This window comes from Leopardus geoffroyi, chromosome D3 (assembly GCF_018350155.1).
Source record: "Leopardus geoffroyi isolate Oge1 chromosome D3, O.geoffroyi_Oge1_pat1.0, whole genome shotgun sequence".
Lineage (NCBI taxonomy): Eukaryota > Metazoa > Chordata > Mammalia > Carnivora > Felidae > Leopardus > Leopardus geoffroyi.
The window spans coordinates 66,886,726-66,899,336 of NC_059339.1; the positions used below are offsets into that span (position 1 = coordinate 66,886,726).

The 12,611-nt window shown below is 37.3% G+C and overlaps 1 protein-coding gene across 12 annotated transcripts in view; it reads right to left on the reverse strand.

Moving 5' to 3' along the window:
• Positions 1-12,611, reverse strand: part of PIAS2 (protein inhibitor of activated STAT 2) — a 95,934-nt gene that overhangs the window by 48,161 nt on the left and 35,162 nt on the right. For all 12 annotated transcript variants that reach the window (XM_045457660.1, XM_045457659.1, XM_045457668.1 and 9 more), the window contains one exon: positions 6,368-6,452. In XM_045457660.1, the coding sequence (XP_045313616.1) occupies positions 6,368-6,452 (85 nt within the window). The remainder of the gene's footprint in view (positions 1-6,367; positions 6,453-12,611) is intronic.

The following is a 12,611-nucleotide window of genomic DNA, read 5'->3' on the forward strand; positions in this document are numbered from 1 at the left end:
CACAGAGTGAGGTGGTGATTATCTTTCCAATTTTACACACTGTACAAGTAAGATTCAACAGGCTTTAATAACTTACCCACCTAGAGGCATCCAGACCAAAGTGGCTGAGCCAGAATTCCGATTCCAACTGGTATGACTCTAAAGACCATGCTAGCTCCCTCAAGGGGAGAGTTGCATCGAATTTTAAATCACAAAAGAGACATAAAAGAAGGATCAGTGGAGAGCAGCAAACTGATGAGATGTGGTGGAGGCAGTGTGGGATAATACAACGAGGGCTCTGTCCAGGCAGATCCTATGGCACTGATGAAATGGGCAACAGGAGAAAATATACCAAGCAAAAATCTCCCCTTGAAGCCAGTTTATTTTTTCAACATTGCACCCCTGGTGCCTGGATCATCATAGATAGTAAATAAATATCTGCCGTGAGACTAAATGAATGAGTGAAAGAACAAAAGACAAATAAGCAGGTTTGGGAGGAAGGCAAGTTCAATTCTGGATGTGCTGTGTTCGATGTGCCTGTGAGTCATCAAAACAGGGCAGTGAGTAAGGACTCCAGGGCAAAGCAGAGATTTTGCAACCACCAACATAAAAACAACAAAGCACATTCACGGATACTATCAAGGAGTAGTGAGAAGAGAATCACAGACTGATTCCCGGGAACATGTAAGAGAAGTCAGTGTGAGGAGCTGAGCCAGCCTGATTAGAGAGGCAAGCGGAAGGGGTAGTGTGAAAACCAAGAAGAGAGCTGAACTCACTGATCAATCTTCACCAAACATAATATAAAAAGAACCAACCCAAACCTGAATGTATTAGAGCCTCATTTAGACCTTACTACCATTACAGGCAAGGGGGGAAGCTGGATGCACAACAGCGATTCTCAAATTTGTGAAACACTGGAAACACCTGGGGAACTTGAAACACTGGGTTCCATCTTCAGAGATTCTCTAATTGAACTGGCGTGAATGAAACATGGGTATTTAGAGCCTTAAAAGCCTCCCATGTGATTCTAATATGCAGCAAAGTATTTTGAACCACAGGCATAGAAGTTAAATGACACCACAAGAAGTGCATCTAGATCCAAATCCAGAATGTGTAATATGCTACAGAATCAATGAACTACTATTTTCAAAGAGGATAGTAAGAAGCATTGTAAGAGAGGAAAGAGAGTTCCTTGGAGAAGTGATCAATTCCAGAACTTGGGCAGAGAAATGACAAAATGAACCTGAAGCATCCTGTGGTGCCCAAAAGTAATAGTGCTCAGAAACAGATGGAGACATACCAAAGAGCACAAGAGCCAACCGGAAAGAACAGCCAATGGCCAAAGGCAGTTTGAACAGTATAAATTACCATAGCGCTGCATTATAATCCAGAATACTCAAGAGCCTACACGGATACAAGTAAATAACTGAATAAATGGGAGAGAAGGGATAACTCTTCCTTACAAAAGAATGACTCTAATGTGAAAAAGAGTAAGGACAACAGAAAACGACACCATCGAACACAGAACGTTCAGGACAAAGTAACTGCTGAAGGAAAGGTCCATCAGAGAATGCTGAATTGGTGGACAAAAATCTGACGAGAAACAGAACAGGTGCCTGGTCTCAAAGTATCTCCCTTAAGATTTATTACTAACAAAGGAAAAACCAGCAACTTAGTTTTTCCAACTTAGATTTAGTGCCAAAATCTAGTAAAGGGTACCTTACCCAAGCGATCGAGGTTAATTAACACACCAAAAATAAGATGTAGCAATATTATGTAGCCTGATATGATACATTAAGAAGAGCATATAACCTGAGGTATTCTTGCCAAAAAATGCATAGTCTCATGACAAAATATCAGACAAACCCAAAACTGAAAAACATTCTACAAAATACCTGGCCAGTGCACTTCAAAAGTATCAAAAGTTATGAAAAATAGGGAAAAACTAAGAAACTGTCAAATACCGAAAGAAACTAAAATGACATAACAATTAAATGTAATTTGTTATCTTAGACTGGATCTAGCAAAAGAAGTTCATTAGCAGAAAAACTGGTGAAATCTGAATAAAATTTATAGTTAACAGTATTATACCAACATTAATTTCTTGGTTTTGATAACTGTTCTTATGGTTATGCAAGATGTTACTATTAAGAAAAGCTGGGTAGGGGCGCCTGGGTGGCGCAGTCGGTTAAGCGTCCGACTTCAGCCAGGTCATGATCTCGCGGTCCGTGAGTTCGAGCCCCGCGTCGGGCTCTGGGCTGATGGCTCAGAGCCTGGAGCCTGCTTCTGATTCTGTGTCTCCCTCTCTCTCTGCCCCTCCCCCGTTCATGCTCTGTCTCTCTCTGTCCCCCCCCCCAAAAATAAATAAATAAATAAATAAATAAATAAATAAATAAATAAATAAATAAACGTTGAAAAAAAAATTAAAAAAAAAAAAAGAAAAGCTGGGTAAAGAGTATATTCTCATAACTTTTCTATGAATCCATAACTACTTCAAAGTATAAAGTTTTTAAAAGTCTTTGGAGATAAAGAAGTCAAAAGTAATTACATGGCTGTGTTTAAGTTCTAAAACAACCGAGAAAATCTGAATAGGAGCTAGCCATTGTTTTATATTAAAGGATTATTAATTTTACTGTGATTAGATTAAGAATTGATTTGAAATGTGTCTTGAGGTATTTCTAGCTGAAATTACATAATACTTGTGATCTGCTTTAAAATCTTTCAGGAAAAACGGGGGGGGGGGGTGTCCACATACAGACTGCCAAAATGTTGATAATCACTGAGGCTGTTTAATGGGTACCAAACTTTCACTTCCATTTATCAGGAAGAAGGAGATACTGTATTATTTAATTACACAACTCAGTAAACATTGGATGTTGTCTATACATGTGTGTGTTCGATCTATTTTTTTTTCCTTTGGAAGGAGGGTTATAAATAGTCTTAGGTTTTTTAAAAGTTTTTATACATAACATACATAAGATAAAATTTATGTTAACCATTAAGTGTATAATTCTGTGACATTAAGTATACTCACACTGTTGTGCAACCACCACCAGTATCCATCTCCAGAACATTATCAAAGTTTTTAATTGAGATTATTTAAATTTTAGTCATTCATTTTTTGACTACTTAATAAATTCACACAGTTCAAAGTTCAAAGATACAGAATGAATATAAACTGAAAAAGACTATCCCAGCTCTGGCCCTGGCCATCCAATTCCCCTGTCTAGAGGCAGCTGATCATACTTGTCCAGACATATTTTAGGCACTTAAGCAAATTACACACACACACACACACACACACACACACACACACAAACACACCTTTTCAGGGCAATTGGTTGTATATTATTCACATTTTGATGCCTTGTTTTTGTTCACTTAAAAATGTATCTTGAAATCTGTATCTTTAAATCTACGTACTCTAGGGGCGCCTGGGTGGCTTGGTCAATTAAGCATTGGACTCTTGACTTTGGCTCAAGTCATGATCTCACAGTACGTGAGTTCAAGCGCCGCATCAGGTTCTGCGCTGACAGCACAGAGCCTACTCTCTCTCTCTCTCTGCCTCTCTCCCGCTGGCATTCTCTCTCTCAAAATAAATAAACATAAAAAGAAATCTACTTACTCAAGGGGCACCTGGGTGGCTCATGTGGTTGAGTGCCCGACTGTTGATTTCGTCTCAGATCATGATCCCAGGGTCCAGGGATCAAGTGCCACATTAGGCTCTGTGCTGGGCTTGGAGCCTGCTTGGGACTCGCTCTCCCTCTCCCTCTCTTTGCCCCTCCCCCATGCTCTTTCAAGCATTCTCGCTGTTTCTCTCACAAAAAATAAACATTAAAAAATAAATAAATCTACTTACTCTAAAGAATTTCCTTCTTTCGAAGACCCACCCAACACTCAGTTGAAGCTTTCCAAGACCACCAAGGTTAATAGTAACCTCATCCCTCCTATATATCAGTAGTTATTTGTAATTACTGAAATTGGATCTTTTCATGACACCTTCTAACGCCAAGATCATTTTATATATATGAGCTGGTTCACTAACAAGACTGCAAGCCAACTTGTAGAAAAAGGTCATGTTTTATAATATATGCTTTGTACCTAATAAACAGTAAACATTGATATCAAGCAAAGGTTCATCAATGAATGACAAACAAAACTTAATGATACGGTTTTAGGTATAAAATGTAATTTTAGGGGCACCTAGGTGGCTCAGTAGGTTAAGTGGCTGACTCTTGATTTCAGCTCAGGTCATGATCTCACAGTTTGGGAGTTCAAGCTCTGCAGCAGGCTCTGTGCTGACACTGTGGAGCCTGCTTGGAATTCTCTCTCTCCCTCGCTCTCTGCCCCTCCCCCACTCATGCACGCTCTCTCTCAAAATAAATTTTAAAAAACACTTAAAAAATATAATTTTAATAATATAAACATAATTATTAAAGTTTTAATTTAGTCTATTTATTTGTTAGTTGGTTTAAATCCCCAAGATTTAACGCACTTCTAATGTACAAAAACTCACTGCAATGTCTTGCCCTTGGTGAGAAGGAACCATTTTATTTCTTTGATGATTTTCTCCATGTTTTCTGCAACTATTATTTGGATGTTGGATCATTTGGACTAATCCTTACATTGTCTTTTTTTTTTTTTTTAACTTAGTTATTAACACTTTCCCCCTTCGTGGAAGAGGCAGTCTATCTAACGCAATACTCTTTGAGAGCTCAAACTTTACAGGGTCAGAACATAACAATCATTTTGAGATTCTGACAACAGCACTCTTTCCCTATATATATTGATAAGGGTGATATGACTAATGAAAGAATCTAAAACTTTCTCCCAGACTTTTCTACAGAAAAACAGCATCCTCAAGAAGTTAGTGTGCTTAAAAGAGACATGAGGCCCCTAAGTCTGGATTCACCATCTTGGGAGATTGACAATGCACATGAAGATAGTAAAGACCAAAAAGTCCAACTGTAAAGAACTTATGTAACTGGGCTAAATACAGAATTTCCAAAATCTAACTACAGACCTTATTTTTGTAAATTAGTAACATCTCAGAGAAGACGAGCTTTCTAATGAACAGCTGGAAGGAGGCAAAAAACCTCTAATTTGCTCAATTCTTTGTTCTACTTTTAACCTTACAATCCCAGAAAATCATTTAACCTCCTAGAGCCTCTGCTTTCTAACACTGTATCTTTAAGAACACAAGTTCAAAGAGTCATGTTATTGACACCTAAGATGACTATATTTTTAATTGGAAAAGTATACACTACATACTTCCTTTTCTTTCCTCTTACATCTTAGTTTATTTGTTCTTCATAAATGTGTTTAAGGTTCTCCAATTTTTCTAAACGGCAAAGCTAAGTATTTTTCATAATTGTTTTCTGATTTCTGCTAATTTTATGGCCCAGGTAACTGCCTAGCTCAAAACAGTTCCAGTTTTTTGGGTTTTTTTTAAGTTTATTTATTTTTTGAGAAAACAAGCAGGAGTAGGATAGGAGCAAAGGGAGAGAGAGAGGATACCAAGCAGGCTCCACACTGTCAGCACAGAGCCCAACATAGGGCTCAAACTCATGAACTGTGAGATCATGACCTGGGCCAAAATTAAGAGTCAGATGCTTAACCGACTGAGCCACCCAGGCACCCCAGAACAGTTCCAGTGTACTCATTTTTCTGGGAAAAGAACATGATGTCTACTTTAACTCTTAAAAGTGTCTCAGTTTGGATGGTAAGGTTTATAGACATCCTACTTTGGGCTGTTATCACAAATTCTTTTTTATGTTGCTATATTTGGAATAAAATTTTCATTAAAAAAGTTATTGCCAAAAAGGAATTCAAAAAGTAGGATGAGGTTTTAGTCAAAGGTTAAAACTGTTTTCTAATACAGAGTATTTATTAAATATTTGGCTAACGTTAGTCAATGCATACTATGCTTACTTAAGGAACAATATGTTCAACTGTTGTGGACTGAACTGTGTCCCCTCCCTCCCCCACCAAATTCACATTGAAGACCTGACCACCCCCCAACCCCCAATCTATTTGTGAAGATGGGAACCTTAGAAAGGTAATTCCAGTTAAAAAAGGTTATAAGGGTGGGGCCCAAATCCAATACAACTGGTGTCCTTATAAGACCAGAGATGCACAGACACAGAGAAGAAAGGTCAAGTGGGTACATACAGCAAGAAGGCATCCTCATAAACCAAGGAGAGAGGCCTCAGGAGAAACCAACTCTTGACTTAAGCCTTAATCTTGGACTTCAAGCCTTCTGAATTTTGAGAAAATAAATTTCAATTGTGTAAGCTGCCCACTGTTGTGCTTTGTAAATGGCAGCCCTAGTGGACTAATGTAACAACATTCATGAAGAAACATCATATATTCCAAACATTCTTCTTACCTGGATATGCATATCTCTCTAACTTGCTGAGGTGTCAGAGCAAAAATAAAAAACTTCTCTTGAAATCGTTGAATACTGCTTTGAACTGGGGAGGAAAAAAAAAGATAACATTCCAATATCCAAAACGAAACAAGTACAAGGATGTAACCATCTGCAATAACAATGCACTTCTGATAAAGTCTGCCAAATTCTGGAATTTTTATGGTTAAAATAACTCCAAAATAAGTACTAAATTGCAATCATCTTGGAATCATGAAAGTAAAGTCACTCTAAAGCAGGCTCAATTTTAAGCATTTAGTCATTACTCTAACAGACTAATTATAATAAGGTCAAAATACAGCACAACTCTTCAAAATTACATTTCATCCTACTGACTCAAATGAAAACTTGAAGAAGTCGCAAACTCCCCCCAGATGTCTATCCCAGATTTAGGTGTCTTTTGGTCTTTTGTTTTGTTTTCGAGCCTTTATATTCCATTACGTAGAATACTCATAGAAGATAAAATGTTAAACTTTAGCTTCTAAGTTGAAAAAATTAAGATATATAATAATTATTTGCATACAGATTATCTAGTTTAAAAAATTACCTAATGAAGTCATCCTTAACTATATTATTAAAACTGAAATGTATTTCCTTCACAAAGAACTTTAAAACAAAACAAAGCAAAAGCTAATAGAGACCGGCTGCTTCCCAACAAGTACTGCAACAACACACAAGAAAAGGTCAAACGGCTCTCGTGTGTGTGAGTGGCCAGTTTTCCTGATACACGAATATGAATAAACAAGGTGCCAGTTGAATACCCAGTGTCAGAAAACTTCCTTCCACAAGACACACCAAATCAAGAAAAACATTAACTTGAGTAAAACATTTTTATTTAAGCATAGTTTAGTGTAACAATTATGCTCCTAGAAATCATGTCATAAAGTGGCTCATATTTTCCCAGAACATTTAAAAAAGGAGGAGAGAGAAAGGAATGCTATTTATGATGAAAGCCTAAAAGTCAAACAAAACTCTAAGTATGGGGCAAAAAACACAAAGGCAGCTACAATAGTATGTCTGTCCATCTCTTCAATTCCTATTCACTTCTCAACTCTTTCTTGTGCAAATTCCATTTCCCACTCTCTATCCACAGTTAAAGGCATCAATGAGCTCTTAACTGTCAAATTCAGTAACATTTACTTTGAGATTAGAGGTGCACACTCTGCATTTTCAAACAGTTAATAAAAAAAAAAAGTTGCAGAAATAATGAAAAAATATTACTTGATTGGGGGGAAGCCCTTACAGGATCAAACCTCAAGCAAAATAAATACAAAGAAAGCTACCTAGTCACATCAAAATCAAACTACTGAAAACCAATGATGACTACAAAATCTTGAGAGCAGTCAGGAAAAAAAAGAAACATTACATACAAGGGGAAAACGATACAAATAAAGGCTGACTTCTCACCAGAAGCAACACAAGCCAGAAGTCATCTTTAAAGTGGTGAAAGGAAAAACTGTCACTGAAAATTCAATACCCTTCAAAAACAGGATGAAATAATGACTTGAAGATAAACAAAGGCCAAGAGAATTTCCTGAAAGCAAGTAGTACAAGAAATGTAAAGGAAACTGCCAGGATAAAAAGAAATGATACCAAATTCAAAACCAAATTTTCAGGAATGAAAACCAATACAAACAGTAAATAAGTGGTAAAGGTAAAAGAATACATTGTTTTTTATGAATTCCTTAAAAAGATAACCCTTTAAAGGAAAAGGAATGGCACTGAAAGGCAGGATTTTTAACATACGCAGAAAATGTGACAATGGCAAAAAGGATACAGTTATTTCTGCCCAACGGTTGTGATTCTTATTTCATTCTGATAAACTTGATTAACCTAGGTCTGTCTCCCCAGGGACAGATCCACTCTTTGTGCACTAAAAATGTCAGATATCTACAACTGCAAAACTAGGTGCAAGACCTTTGGTCAATTCACCCAGTGCAAATGCCAGTACTTGAGGCCTTGACTGGGTGACTGGAGTCCACCTACCCAGAAAAGTACCCATATACCATGAAACGTACATTGAAACTGGAATGCTTCCATAATCAGCATATGCCAACATGTACAATTTACAGAACCTGCAGTTTAATGTTAGCAGTTTATATCTTAACATGTTTTTGCAGAGCCTTTTTTCTAACAGTTTTTGCCTATTTATTTGATGTCCAATTTTCTGTCCTTTAAAATATAATACCAAATAACTACCCTGTTTCTATGGGGAAAAAAAAAAGATGTTTCATCATTGTGTACCATTACTGAACTTCAGGAACTTACAACAAAAAAAAAACAGTGCGTATGCTAATAAAATCCAATTTGTATTAACACTGACAAGACAATTTTATGACAGAATAGCAGCCAAAAGCACACAAAACTTGCCATAAGGTAAATCTATTAGCTGAACTGTCATTTTAATACAAATCAGGAAAAAAAAAAAAATGGCAGGATATCAAGCAGAAAGTTGCAGGTTTTACAGTACATTTTCTACCCAGTAGTGTCTCCAACTTGGGATCAGAAAACCAAATCTACACCGATCCCATGAACACTTTTATGTTAACAGCAGCAAATGAAAAATGAAAAAGACCATGACTCCGGGACATGAATCAGGTATGACTTTACTCAAACCCTTTCTTTTTTAAACAAACCTCCATAAGGTATGTTCTGTTTTTCAAAGACAGCTACAACAGTATCTTCCAACACACCCTTCTTATAACCTTGACATTCTTCCAGTGAAGTGGTGGGGTCTCTATTACCCTCCCTTTGAACTTGAATGGCCCTTTGTGACTGCTTTAATCGATAGTGTGTGGCATAAGTGATGGTATATAATTTTCAAGGCTAGATCATAAAAACACCATGCACTTCTTCCTTGCTCCTGAGCACAAGAGACCACAGGAAGAAGCCTTATGCAAGTACTCTAGCCAAGAGCCAAGCTGAGTCCAACCAACAGGTAGCATAGCCACCACACATGAGTGAAGATGTAATCCCAGCTTCCAGCCATCAAGTCACCCCCAACCCTAAAGTCTTCTCAGTTAAGACCCCAGACATCTTGGGGTAGAGACAAGCTATCCACACACTGTCCTTCCAATTCCTAACACATAAAATCCATGAACATAATAAGACGGTTGTTTTACATCACTGTACTTTGAAACAATGTTTTATACAGCAATAAGTAAAACTATGCCACAATTTCATAAAGTAATTTTAGCATTAATCTTGTAAATTCCAAGTTCTATCATTGTGTCCAGCTTCATTTATAATTACTAACTGACGAGGCCTGCTGATATGACATAACACTTATGACTACTCTACCTTTATGGATATTGGTTCCTTCCACCTTTTGAAGCATTAGTGGACCAGAATATTCCCATATCCTCATCTAGCCCTACTGGTTACTATCCAAGTGATATAGGAAATTCACATAAGATCTTCCAAGTCCTTCTTTACTCCTCAATTAAAATGGGAATAACATTTTGCTCAGCTGCCTCTTAATGGCTATTTTGTGGATCAAATCAATAATGTATGTGAAAGCATTCTGAAAACATGTGATAATATTTTCAGTTCCAGAAGTCTTACTGATTAGAAGTCTTACTAATTAAAAGCTTTTTACTAATAAAAAGCCTGTTTTTATTTTTTTGATGTATATTTTATTTTTAAGAGACAGAGACAGAGACAGACAGTGAGGGAGGGCAAAGAGAGAGGGAGACACAGAATCCAAAGCAGGTTCCAGGCTCTGAGCTGTCAGCAGACAGCAGGGCTTGAACCCACGAACTATGAGATCATGACGTGAGCCAAAGTTGGACTTTGGCTCAACCGACTGAGCCATCTAGGTGCCCCAAAAGTGTATGTTTTGAAAGAGATAAGCAAAATTTCAAGAGAAAAAAGAAATACAGTCCAACAGATGCATTTTGCCAACTATTCAATAATTATGACTTTTCCTGGTAAGATATTCAGGTAGAAAATATTGTAACATGCCTAACAACGTGAAATATTCTTAGTGAAACAGGAAACCTCCCAAGTTCCCCCAGCGCAGAAAGTTACATGGACACCTTTTGATAAATTGGTTTATATTTGGTCAAGAATACTTCCTAGCAGTGAGTGCCTAGGTTAACAGGGGCTTTCCCACTCAGGAAAGAAGAGAGAAACCAAGATGTTTTATAGGCAGCTTTGTGCATTATCATGGCTCAGTCTAGCTTATTTGTAAATAAAATGACTCATAAAGTAACAATGAATAAATCAGTTTATTACACCGCATTACCTAAGATCTGTATCCTGAGCTATCTGCTTCCCTGTCACCCATCAATTAACTGTACCATCACCGCCAATCAAAGCATACTCTTACTTTACTTCTTTTCCCATTGTATCTCTGCATCAAAAGTAGAAGGAACAACTTCAACATGTACAAATAAACACACACACACACACAAACAATATAAAAAGTTATAATAGAAGAAATATAAAGAGTTCTGTTCTATGTTCACAAATTATTCATTTTTGATAACTTATTTCTTAACACACTGGACATAACAGGCACATAGAATGCTTTCGATAAACACCTAAGTGATTTTATATTCCAATATTCAACTGTTTACGAATAGCTATCACTCCTCATTGTTTTATGTGAATACTTTTTAAATGATAATCCTCCTATATACACACCCAAACTGTTCTAATTTAATGACATTTACTCAGAAACCTGAGTCGTTTAAAAGAATTTTACCTAAACAGAAACCATCACTATATTAATAATCATCAGTGATATTTAATATGAAAATACTTTTTTCCCTAGACAACAGCTGCAAAGATCACGAGGGGAGGGTAGAGTACTGAGGTTTCGTGCTTCTTATAAAAACAGTGACTTTAATTCAGAAATTTTTTTTAATGTTTATTTATTTTTGAAAGAGAGGGGGGTGGGTGGGGGCAGAGAGAGAGGGAGACACAGAATCCAAAGTAGGCTCCAGGCTCCGAGCTGTCAGCACAGAGACCAAACTCATGAACTGCGAGATCATGACCAAGCCAAAGTCGGACACTTAACCTACTGAGCCACCCAGGCAACCCTAATTCAGAATTTTGGAAAAGGAGACTAGTCACCAATTTTCCAGTCACTAGAAATCATTCATTTCCTTTCCAGTCCTCTTCTTCATCCTCTATATCCAATTAGTCATGAAGTCCTGCTTTCTAAAATGTTCTCACTGACTGCTTCCTCTCCATTTTCACTACTACCATCCTATTTAAAACCTGTTTGTGCAAACAAAGTCTCAAAGCTGCCCCTCTGCTGCCTCCCAGCAGAAATGAGCCAGTCACCCTTGGCATCACCTTCACCACCTCTCCTCTGCTCAGACATGCTCAGCAGCACCCTACTTCCAAATGAGCCCAATCTAAACCCCCTTATCTAGAAGGGTCCCCAAAACAATGGCCACCTCTTCCCTAGCAAACCTGCATTTCCAATGTCTCCCCTCAAGGCGTCCTCTACTCAAAAGCAGTTTCCTCAGTGAGGTCTCACAACTGTGCCACTTTCATTTCTACTCCTGGGACTACTCACAGTTCTCCCCTCTTGGTGTTTCTTCTCCTATGAACGCCACCAATTCAAAGTAGACAAATTCATCTTTCAAAGTCTCACTCCTACTCCAACAAGTCTTGACTGCCTTCCCCATTCTTTAGGCTGACATTTGAGTTCCAGATACACAATTTACAGTGCTTCATCATACAGGCACATAGCTCATTGCTACTTGACTCTCATGTTAACATTACCTCCCCAACTACATAACAAACTTCCTAATCTCATCTCATACTTCTGACTTCTCCACGATTAGACTACAATGACCATATTCAACTGACATCCTCATTATATATGTGTTAACTGGGTTAATAAAAATGATGTGTATAGTGTCTGAATGTATCCAAATTCTTCAGAAGTGAGACTCTACTTTAATGGCTTTCCATTAATGTGCATACCACTTTAAACCTGTTTAATTGTACCAAGAAGCTTAATGACTATTTCCTAATAACTTGGGAATTTAAGAATATGAAAAGATGCTGATTCTCATTAATTTTTCAACTTTTAAAGATTAAAAGACCAATAATAAATTGAAAGACCAATGCTGATGAGGGTGTAGAGAAAACAACACATTCATACACTAATGGATTATAAACTGGCACAAGGCTTCTGAAGCAACTGCTGAAATTCTCTCCAAAAGTTGAATATCAAAATATTAAG